At 40.8% G+C, this 12,124-nt stretch overlaps 2 protein-coding genes across 3 annotated transcripts in view; both read right to left on the reverse strand.

Annotated features, from left to right (window-relative positions):
* LOC101935745 (DGAT1/2-independent enzyme synthesizing storage lipids-like) overlaps positions 1 to 12,124 on the reverse strand; it is a 112,151-nt gene that overhangs the window by 85,863 nt on the left and 14,164 nt on the right. The gene's annotated exons all lie outside the window — the stretch shown is intronic.
* Positions 1 to 12,124, reverse strand: part of LOC101951255 (DGAT1/2-independent enzyme synthesizing storage lipids-like) — a 47,674-nt gene that overhangs the window by 21,373 nt on the left and 14,177 nt on the right. For both annotated transcript variants that reach the window (XM_024107437.3, XM_005301189.4), the window contains exon 3: positions 441 to 605. In XM_024107437.3, the coding sequence (XP_023963205.1) occupies positions 441 to 605 (165 nt within the window). The remainder of the gene's footprint in view (positions 1 to 440; positions 606 to 12,124) is intronic.

Raw genomic sequence — 12,124 nt, forward strand, 5'->3', positions numbered from 1 at the left:
TAACAATGACATAGGATTTCTATTTAAGAACAATGGAGCAATTTACCACACTGAGAAAATAAGTTTGTTAGAATAGTTTATATTTTAGGATTGGCTCTAAAAGAGCTAATAATAAAACTCGTTAAATGTTGCATTCTTCCAATTTATAACAGTCAATCATACCAATAAAAAGAGAACAGAAAGAACATAGTTCATTTTTATGTTAAACCTACATGCAAAGTTTTTTGAAATCTAGAAACCTTTAGCTATAATGAAATTCAAAAGACCACAGAGTTTCTCAAATGCTTGAAATTATACTATTTTCTGTAGTGCATACCTGGAAAGCATTTTGTTTAAGTCTCAATATTTGTAATAATGTATGTATCTCTAAAATGGTATGAATTAATATCTCAGAATTCAAAATATTACTAACTCTTTTATTTACAATAAAAATACTTTACCTGGTAACTTAGCAAAGAAGCGATCAACTGCTGAGTAACAAAGTCTTCCCGTCTGTATATAAAGATTACAGATAAAGAAGCAGTAGTCTAAAGGAATGGCTCCATGGTAATAAACTATAAGCCCTGGTCCTTCCGGAATTTTTTCAATACCATGAAGCTCATAACCTGTCAAGAGTACAAAGTACAATAGTTTCAATACTAGCTTTATACCAGTCAACCTGTGATATAACATAAACTCCTTACTAGAGTTGTGGAAACTCTTGATGATATGTGAGGAAGCTGTACCAGGAGTAAGTTTTAGCATAACAATTAACTCTTGGTTCTGATAGTCAAACATTTCACTTGATAGTCAAAATGCAGTGAGAAAATGTCAGCCTTATTCTTGATTTCCTGCATCACTGAACCATATGTCAGCCCACAGAGGCCTAAAGTTTTGGTGCAGTTTTGAGTCATTGTTCTTATTTTTGTAATTGTGACCATAATTGAAAAGGAGTCAGAAATCAAGGAAAAAATTCTTACCTGTAAATGGCATTTGTGACATACCCAGAGTACAATCTAGACTAGTGAGTAGCTGTTCCACGCCTGCCTGGTGTGCCCTTTACACTGCTTTGCGGCTGTAGCTTCCCATCGGGACTGCTCACAAACAGCCTCCAGCATGTAAGTCACTCCCAGCTATGTCTGTGTGCACTTGCAGCCTGCCAGTCACACCTAGGCTTTTACCAGCCTGAATTATGCTGCAGGGTGATGCCAGCATACTCCCAGTCCCAGATTTTCCCCGGAAATGTATGTCTTCTACTGCCCAGTCCTTCTCTGGACAATACAGGTTTATAGATAGTCCATCATTCTATTAACAGAAATGATATGCACAAATCTTGTTATCTCAAGTGGAGTTTCCCAAACATTTCAATTCAAACTCACTAGTTTAGATAAAACAATAAAACAAGTTTATTAACTACAAAGAGATAGATTTTAAGTGAATACAAGGAATAAGGCATAAAAGTCAGAAACGGTTAGAAGAAAATTAAAATGCAAATAGTTCCTAATTTAACAAACTATGTTAAATTCAAAGCAAAGTTATTCTTACCACATGTTCTCAACAGTCTTACTGACCAAACTCCTAAGGCCAGGACCCCTTCTTCTGTGTAATGGCTGTTTCCTTTTTTCCTTCTAGTGCACTGAATTGATGGACAGAGAATGAGAGAGGAGGTTGGGTGCGGTCCTGTGGGGTGTCTGCCCCCTTCTTTTTTATCGTCCTGTCCTCCACTTGAGAAGTATTTCTACCTGGGAGCATGGTGCCGGGAAAACTGTGTACACAGGAACCTTTGCTAAAATGTACATTTTCTGCCCATGACCTTTTTCCTGCCAATGAATAGCCACTTATCAGGCAATGGCCCATTGACTTTGTTTATACCTGGCTGATGCGTTAGCTTGACCTTTGTTCTGAGGAACTGGTTTTACCACTCCCCAGACTTGGAAAATGTTTTAGTACCATCATACAGTGGAATCTGATAACTTCACATACAATGTTACCACACATATTTTGCCAGGACAATAATGACCATCAGATTATGAGTTTTCAAATGATATGTCAGAAGGCATACTTTGTGAAAAGATTATAATAGTGTAAATACAAGCGTACAGTCCATCACAGTATTCAACTAAAGTTCCAGGCTATTCTCTAACTTGATGGGCTTTTTGTTCATGTCACACTTGGATAGTGTGATGCTCTGTACCTCGGGGGGACACCCAGCACTCCCATGTTCATTCTTGTAAAATGATAGTGTGGTATCCAATGCAAAGTTTGTCATGTTGGGTATCTTCGGAAGGCTCATGATGCACTAAGCATTGTTGTTATAGTGATGTTTTAGTAATCGTTACAGTAATGTTATAGGTTATAATTTCATCTATATAATTATGAGGCTGAAAATGTATCCTCGTGGCTTAAAATAAGCCCAGGCAAAAACTCTCCAAGAGCAGAGAGGCAGTTCACACCTCATCAGGGCAGGTATGAGACAAACCTAGCCCAGCCTCACAGGAACAAAGGACGCTGGCCTGGGCAGCAACAAAAGGATCTGTTCGAGTGAGTCACCCCCCGCCCCCATTTCTTTGGTCAGTATGGAACTGCAATTGTTTATTCTACCTGAAGCAGTGCATTTGGTTTGAAGCATGTCAGAAACTCCCCTTGGGATAACAAGCCTGGTACATATCAATTTCTTTGTTAAATTGACAAACTCATATAAGCTTGCAGTGTCCAGTGGGCATAACTAGATACTGCAAGATGGAGGTTCCTAGGGTTGTGTCTGGGACCGGAGATATTGGCTAGTGTCATTCAGTTGCACAATCCAAGGAGCAGCTTACATGCTAGAGGCAGTGCATGAACAGCCCAGGAGTGGGAGGTTCTCACAGCAGAGCAGGGTAAGGCTGGTTCCCAGAGTCAAGGATTGGAGTGACCTAGTAGATCACCAGGCCCGATAACACCAGAGGGGAACATCACAGATAGTTATTAGCAACCAATGAAACTACAGAATGTTGAGCATCAATTCAAATGAATAAGCCTTCTGCTAGTTTTCCAGTCTTGTGTATGCTAAAGCTCTAAAAACTAAAAACAATTCAAACCTCGATGAGAGGCACATGGATGGGATTAAAAAAAAAAATTGCACTCAAGGAAAATCTAAAGTGGGGGAAAATATATCTAGAACTCAAAAGTGAAATCATTAGTAAAAACAAACCCCAAAAACAAAATAGAACCATGAAGCCAATGTTCACTGAAAGGATGTCAAAGCCTAGAACAGTAATAAAACAATAGAAAAATCACTGCATAATTAGAATGACTATAGGACTGGAAATACAAAGAAAGGCCTAGTGAACTGAAACATACCATGTCCTATTAACTATCTTTAACTGTTCAAGTTGACCTAACAATGCACCAGCTCAAGTATTGGCTTTGGAGATGCTGGGTTATTTCCTCCAGCTTCAGATTGGTGGATGACAGCTCAGAGATCAGTGACAATCAGAGATATGTGAAGGACCATAGTTTTCCTCTAAACCTTCTCATGACTGCAGAGGACTTAGGAAAATACACTGGAGGAGGTCTGGAACACTGGGGAAGAGCTCAGCATTTGCACAGTCTACTCACTGGAAGGCAATGTGAGAATGAAGAGCTAAGAAGAGGCTTGAGATCAAAGTCTCAAATGGCTTTCAAAAATTCAGTAATCTCATTGGTCACTTGTGCCTATTTAAGTGTGATGTAAACAGAAAACCCATCAAGTTAGAAACTGGCCTTCTTCACTCAGAGACAGGGAGGATAGATGGGAAAATGCTTTTGGTAGATCAGGGTTTAACATGATAAATTTCAGTCACTGAGTGAGACGCAGTTGATGGCTCAGATTCTAATCCTGATCAGTTGCAATAAAATAAGCTGTCATGGAAATTGCTTATCAAATCTACCCCATCAGAAAGAACCTATGGTATTGTTTCCCTGTTAGCTTTCACTACTATATCTTTTTTGATTTAGTACAAAGTATAGTCATGAACAGTTATATTGTATTTTCCACATTAGAAGCCTGAAATCATACTTGTCTATACTCTGAAGTGGCTAAATTTTTCCCAATAATCTACTTTTACAACTAAACCTAATGATTTTCTTTTACATCCTTTAGTTTATTGAGTACTATCCTAATTATTTTTCTTGATGCAACATGACGTATAGCTGCATTAGGCTGATCATTATTCCTAAATTATGAATCCTAGGACAATTTTGCACACATGGGGCCTAATGCAATAGCCTTTGAAGTCAACATAAGAAGCCCCATTTATGTCATTGGCCATAGTGAGAAATTCACCTTGGAAGGCCTGTACAAGCCTTTTGCACAACTTAATCCCAAGAGTGGAGCTGCTGGAAAGTGGTAACATAGAAAATGCCACATGGGATTAAACCAATGGTCCATCTAGTTCAGTATCCTGTTTCTAACAGTGATCAGCAGAAGATGCTCCAAACCTCCACAATGAACCATTACGAAAAAACATATCTGGAGAACCACAGAGTTAAAAGTTGGCTTGTGTCCTGAAGCACATGAGTTTATATGCTTAACACATTTTCAGCATCATAGAATTGTGGATATACTTATTCAGATAAGACTGTCTAATCCTCTTTGCCTTCATAATACACTGTGGCACTTAGTTCCCCAGTTTCATGATGCATTGCAAAAATATTTTTTCTTTATCTATTTTAAATTTGTTGCTTTTAATTTCATTTGTGTCTCCCTTCTTGTATTATGGTGAAAATGTAACTAGAAGCACATGATTTACCTTATTTTTACTGTTCAATAGTTTCTCTCTAAACTATATAATCTTAATAATTTTAATCTTTCATCAAGCTTTTCCAGGGCTCATCATCTGCAGTGTCCTTTTTGGAACCTATTCTATTTCTACTATATTCCCACTTATGGTTTCGATTTACAAGCAGTGCTGATAATAGTCGGTAGGCATGAACAGAGTCCCCACTGAACAGTGACTGAAGCAGCACTCTCCTGAATGTAGCGTCAGTCCTAGTGACCAAATCCAGAACATAATGCCTGGAGAAAAAGTGTGTACAGAATTCCAGGTTGCAACTCTTCACATTTCAGCAACAGGGACCTGCTTAGGGCAAGCAAAAGAAGTTGCAACAGCTCTAGTAGAATGTGATTGTACTGAAGTAGGTACAAGAATTTCTGCTAATATGTAACATTCAACAATACACTGTTTAATTCATCTAGCAATAATCTGAGAAGAAACCATAAAACCCATATGATTCTTAGAATAAGACACAAATAATACATGATTTTCAAAACTTTTAGTTCGATCTAGCTAATGAGCAAGGGCCCTTCTCACATCCAAAGTATGTAAATAAAATAAATTCCTCCTTATTAGAATGTGGCTTTTGGAAAGATATCAGCAAATTAATTCTCTGATGGATATGAAAAGAAGGTATTTGCAACAAATGTGATGAATCAATATATGAAATTACGTGTTCTTTCAATCGAGAATTGTGAACAAATTCATAACTGAACCTGAAGGGATTATGGAAGCCAAAGTTAACATGCAGAACCAAAACTTCTGAATGTATTTGTTAATTTGATTCTTAAATCAAAAATTGGATGGAACCCACCCATCCTTTTTCTGCACCACTGTCAGGCTCCACTGGTATTGAAACCAGGAGTCCTGGGAGTTATGTCATTCCAGTCCTCCACCTCGCAGCTCACAGATAGCAGCTGGGACTGGGGTCCATGAAGCCCAACTGGGGCATAAACCACATCCCTACACTCCGATGAAGAGAGCTCCAAGGCTCCTGGTTGTGCCACAATCACTATAGAATATATATAAAATTCAAGTCAGCTTAAGTTTGGTTAAGGGAATGTGTTGTAAAGAAGGGCCCTAATTTGCATGTAAAAGAGAGGCCTTGAAAATAATTAGTTATAAGGCCAGACAGAATGAAGTAGGGTTCAAAGAATAACTAATGAAATAAAGGGAAGTTTCTAAAAAGGAGGCTTCTGACCAATAGGGGTGATTGCAGATGGTTTTAAATAGGAAACAGAATCTGTCTCAGAAGGAGCCAGCATGGACCTTCCACCCCACACACTAGTGTTCTCTCAAAAATTAGGGCCAATGTGAACCCAGGTGCAGTAGAAAAACTATTGGTCAGCAAGAAGAAGGGGATGATATAGGGAAGAAAGGAAATTGTAAATCTTATCTGAATTACAACTGGAAGTAAGGGTGAACTCTCTCAAACTGGATTTTAGCTGAAGTCAGTAATTAGCAATGACATCCCTTGTTTGTGAAAGGATATAAAAAAGTAAACTCTTAAAAGGTTCATTGCCAATACCTGTCTGACCACACTGAAGCCAACCAATATGGATCTAAGCACCCCTGAGTTTAGCCCATTTGTAAGTATCTTAATTAAGTGCTTATAAATGTTATGTTACTGTTTAAATGTAGTAAATTGCTTATTATTTAGGCTTTTTAGGCATGTTTAGAGCAATTGTATCAATACCATTTGGCTTCTGAATTTAATAAAGGAATTTATGGTTAAATTAGTGTTCTAATATGCTGCCTAAAAAATAATTCCAACAATTGTGCGATCAAATCTGAGGTCCAGTGTTTCGAGACAAAGATATCATGAAGGCAGCAGGTTGCTTAGATATAGGCCTTGACTTAAATAACCTCTTCTTATGTTGGCTCTGGAAGGATGTCAATTAGTGATACTGCTGACATCTTAGATTAGGCAAAAAATAAGATGAAGACGACTTGGGACAGAATTGCCTCCGATAACAAAAAGAAGGAGTTGAAGGTCTCCTCTTGTCAGAAGAAATCAAGCCCAGAAAATGGGCTGTTGATCTTGCCTCCTTTAGCTATTCCAGCAACTCATCTGTCTTTTCTCTGAGAAGATCATCCCGCTTTGAAGGACAGATCCTCTAGTTTAAGTCTGGTATCCAGGCAGCAAAGCCAAGCACGTCTCCTCATAGCAGGAGTCAATGTTCTAGCAGCAGAGTCTGCAGCATCAAAGGAAGCCCTAAGTCCTTTACCACATTCTGGGGAAAGAGTAACAATGTCCTCTGTTCTTTTCTTTCTTTCAGATGAAGTAGCAGATCTCAAAACCAGTGACGCTTGCCCAAGGAACAATCAGAAGCTAAACAGTGAACTTCAGCTATCACCATCACAGCATCCTTCAGAACCAAAGATGGAGCTGGAACCGAAACTGGAATTTTGGCCAAAGCCAAAGACTTAGACGGCACCAGATCCAACGCGGGATACAATCTATCATCCTAACTGCCAGAGCTGAAGGTGAAGATCTAGATTTTAGAATCGTAGCAGTTCTGTCATATTGGCTGATAAATCCGAGGCATGAAATCTGGCACTGCTAACAGTGGCTGATTTGTCCTTAGGCCTCTTTTGCTTGTAACTGTAACAGCCGGAGCCAAAGACACGGACATCATCACATCCAATACAAGACTCAAATCCATCCTGCTAGTTTCTGAAGAAAAGACTGGAACCAACCAGGATTTCAAAGCCATGGAGGCTCTGTTGGAATTGGATGGATCCAAGAAGTCTGATGCACGAGATACACCACAGCTGAGAGTGGCCATCTTATCCCTCCACTTTTTCTCTGGATGCAAGACTGCTGAAGCCAACCACATGGCCCTCAGTTCTGACATAGGTAGCTTCAGAGGTAGCAGTGGGAACCAAATCTGGACTTCATGGGGCTCCAATTCCTGGAGCACTTCAACTGTTTTGACTTACTGTAAGCCACAGGAAGTCAAGACTGGCCTCTTGGACCTTGGACCCAACAACTGTCCAGATCCAGAGGGATGAGAAGAAGGAGCTGTAATTGAGTCTGTCTGTCCTTGCAGACTCTGAGTCTAAAAGTCTGGCAAATAGAACACCTAGAAAGAGAGCAGCCCTCTCCCAGGCACTTGAGGTACCACATGTGGTCATCAGAAACGGGGAAGACAGTGAGGCATGAAGAACACCTCTTGAATCCCAACTTCTTCTTCAGTTCTGCCATAACCTGGAAACGAGCTACGCACTAACTGACTATACCTATACTAACACTAACTAGTTACAAGAAATAACACTTCAAGCAGAAAGGACTCCAGATCCAAAGAGACTGGAGCGGTTCACTTCCACCAGGCATGCAGTTCGAAGGAACTTAGGTGGTGAAGAGCTCAGGTCACCCCACCCCTTATATCCTCACTCTCAAAACAGTTGGAGATGTTGATGGGTGCGGACAGGGAAGGGGGCACATGAGTGTGCTCTAAGATACACTGCTAGGTGAGGGTTCTACTTAGACACCACTAGGCAGAGCAATACCCATCAGTGAGACTATACAGAGCCACTCGAAGAACTATATGGTCAGTAATCTTTCATCATGTTGAATTTTTCTATGCCTCTAATCAGTGTTCCTTCTCAGGAGGAAGCTGCGTTAAGATGATGAAAGGAACCTGTCTGAACATGCAGGATCTTCAGGGTGTTAAACTTTTTTATTTCATACTTCTTTTTTAAGGACTGCCGTCTTCCTTCTGGACTATTCTTGAATTCTCATGTTTGAGCAAAAAATATAGTTGTTACTCTACGGTACTATTATTTTAGATGCAGTTGTGATAAAAAATAAATAGCTGAAATAGGCAGATCTTCCTTTTACAATTTCACCTTTAAAGTAGTACTGAGTGTCAGTGAATGCAATGAGTAATACTAAGTGAGCAGTATGGTAATAATAATTAAATAACTGCATTGACTTATTTTGTTTAGGAGAATGCATCCTTAACATACAGGATTCTGAAGACTATCCATAGTCGAGATCACCATAATTTTCTATAGTTTCAGAGTTATCTGTTAATGATAGTGTTTCAGTCACATCATGTATGTCACATAGCCACAGTATATCACCTGTAGCAAAAAGAAAAAAATCTCCATCACCCAGAAACATAGAAACATAGATAAGTTTGTGATAAGAACCAGCAGATTACAAAAAGAAGTAATTGATGAAAAAGTTGCCCGGTTTGTTTATGCAACAAACTCTCACTTCATTAATATGGTTCAGTCATTAAGACCAGGATACAGTAGGGTTACCATTCGTCCGGATTTACCCGGACATGTCCTCCTTTTTGTTCTAAAAATAGCGTCCGGGGGGAATTTGTAAAGCACTCAAAATGTCCGGGATTTCCCCCCTCCCCCGGCAGAGCAGAGCGAGCAGCTGGGAGGGCTGCAGGAAAGTCCTGGGCTGCAGGAAAGTCCCGGGCTGGACTCCGGAGCAGCTGTAGAGGAGCCGGATCCGCCCTGCATTCTGAGCCGGCAGCTCTCCCCTGCAGCCCGGTCCAGCAGCACTGTGCAGGGCCAGGGACTGGGTTTTGTTGCGCTGGGGAGCACAGCCACGTGTCCGGCTCGGCTCGCACAGAGCCCAACACCCTGTTTTGAGCAGCAGGGTAAGGGGGCCAGGGGGCAGGAGAAGGGGCAGGGAGGTTCTGGAGGGGGCAGTCAAGAAACGGGGGGGGGGCTTTTTGGGGGGAGTGGAGAAAGTTTTGGGCAGTCAGGGTACAGGTAGGGGGTAGGGTCCTGGGGGGCAGTTGGGGGGGTCTTAGGAGGGGGCAGTTAGGGGACAAGGAACAGGGAGTCTTAGGTAGGGGGTGGGGTTCTGGAGGGCAGTTAGGAGCAGGGGTCCCAGGAGGGGGCAGTCAGGGGACAAGGAGCGGGGGGGTGGGGGGCTGGGAGTTCTGGGGGCAGGAGTGGGGAGAGGGATCGGAGCAGTCAGGGGACAGGGAGCAGAGGGGTTTAGATGGGTTGGGAGTTCTGGGGGGGGGCTGTCAGGGGGCAGGAGTGCGGAGAGGGATCGGAGCAGTCAGGGGACAGGGAGCAGAGGGGTTTAGATGGGTTGGGAGTTCTGGGGGGGGGGGGCTGTCAGGGGATGGGGAGTGGTTAGATGGGGTGTGGGAGTCCCAGGGGTCTGTCTGGGGGTGGGGGTGTGGATAAGGGTTGGGGCAGTCAGGGGACAAGAGGCAGGGAGGCTTAGATAGGGAGTGGAGTCCTGGGGGGCAGTTAGGGGCAGGGGTCCCAGGAGGGGGCAGTCAGGGGACAAGGAACGGGGGGAGGGTTGGGGGTTCTGGGGGGGCGGGAAGTGGGAGGGGCAGGGGCGGGGCTAGGGCGGGGCTCCTCCCGTCCTCTTTTTTGCTTGCTGAAATATGGTAACCCTAGGATACAGTCCACCCGACAGAGCAGATGTCGCAGGCAAATTGCTGGATAAGATGTATGAAAGAGAAATTGAGCAGTGTGCAAAAGGTCTAGAGGGTGAAATTGTTAAGCTGAGTCTTGATGGGTGGAGCAACGTCCCACAATAATCCTGTTGTATGTGCTTGTGTGACAACAGAAGAAGGGAATGTCTTCCTTACAGAAACAATTGATACATCAGGAGATGCACACACAGCAGAATACTTACAAGAAGTAGCACTAAAAGCTATAACAAACTGTGAAAAAAAATTCAAATGTCCAGTATACAGCTTGGTCACAGACAGTGCTGCAAATATATCCAAGATGAGAAGAAATTGTTTAGAAGAGAGTGTGGAGAGTCCCAAGCTAATAACATACTGTTGTAGTGCTCATTTGATGCACCTCCTAGACAAAGACTTCAGTGTTCAAGAAATAAAGGCTAATATTGTTGAAATTGCAAAATACTTCTGTAACAACCACTTTGCAGCAGCTGCTCTGAAAGGAGGAACCAAGCTAAATCTCTCACAAGACATGCAGTGGAACTCAGTAGTGGACTGTTTTGAGCACTATATCAAGAAATGGCCTAATTTGATGACAGTTTGAGAACAAAATTGTGAAAAAATAGATGGCACTATCACAGCCAAAGTTCTCTTAAGCCCAATGTTGAGAAATGTTGAACACATACTGAGTAGCCTGAAGCCTATTTCTGTAGCCTTGAACAAAATGCAGGGAAATAGCTGTTTTATTGCTGACGCTGTTGAAATTTGGAAGGAACTGAGTGAGATCTTAAAAAGAGAAATATACGACAGTTAAATTACAAGCATTAAAAAAACGAATGGGACAAGCACTATCTCCAGCTCATTTTCTTGCAAATATTCTCAATACTCAGTACCAGGGTCAAACCTTAACTGCTGAAGAAGAGGAGTTGGCTATGACATGGACATCCAGCAATCATCCCTCCATAATGCCAACTATAATAAATTTCAGAGTTAAGGGTGAACCATTCACGAAATATATGTTTGCTGATGATGTTTTAAAGACAGTCACACCAGTGAACTGGTGGAAATCACTTAAGCACTTGGATGCAGAGACTGTCGAAGTGATAATCTCACTTTTAACAGCAGTAGCTTCTTCTGCTGGTGTAGAAAGAATATTTTCTTCCTTTGGACTAATTCCTTCCAAATTGAGAAATCATTTGGGACCTGAAAAAGCAGGAAAGCTTGTTTTTCTTTTCCAGATTATGAACAAACAGGAAAATGAAGGTGAAGACGACTGAGTTAGCTGCAGAAGCCAATATTTCAAGTTTCTCATGTTGACCTGGCTGACATAGTCGATTTAATTTGGGGGTTTTGGTTTTTTTTAATATTTCATTTAACTATTTTAGTTAGAACAATTTTAACAAAAACAAACCTGATTTTAAAAAACTTGAATGTTTAACTAAATTCAAAAATTAATATGTTTGTTTTTTTTAAAATATTATGTGTTTACTGTTGAAGAAAACAATCCAGAATACATAACGTTGTTTTAGTTAAATAAAACAATTTAAATGTCTCTCTAGTGATGTTCTCGTCCTATTATAACATAGCAAGAAAATCCTCCAAATATTAATGATTAACCTGTTGAATTGGAGAAAGTTCACCTCCCAATGACTTCATAAATATCTGCTTCAATTACCTTTGGTAAATGAAATAAGCAAACAATCATTCATTTTCTGATATAACTGTAAAAGTAATCTGAAAAGTTTTCAAAATAAATCACTTTAAAAATGTATAGTGTGTACCTTCTAAAAATGAAACCTACATCTATCTCTGAGTTGTGAAGAATATGAATTAAGCTTATAACAACCAACTTTTTATGTAAAAATCCACGATTAAATAGTCTTCCTGACTAGTGATTTAAATAATGATTTAAATCAAATCCACCCTGATTCAAATTAAATGTTTTGTTTG

The sequence above is a fragment of the Chrysemys picta genome, chromosome 2, assembly GCF_011386835.1.
Source record: "Chrysemys picta bellii isolate R12L10 chromosome 2, ASM1138683v2, whole genome shotgun sequence".
In the NCBI taxonomy this organism is placed as follows: Eukaryota; Metazoa; Chordata; order Testudines; family Emydidae; genus Chrysemys; species Chrysemys picta.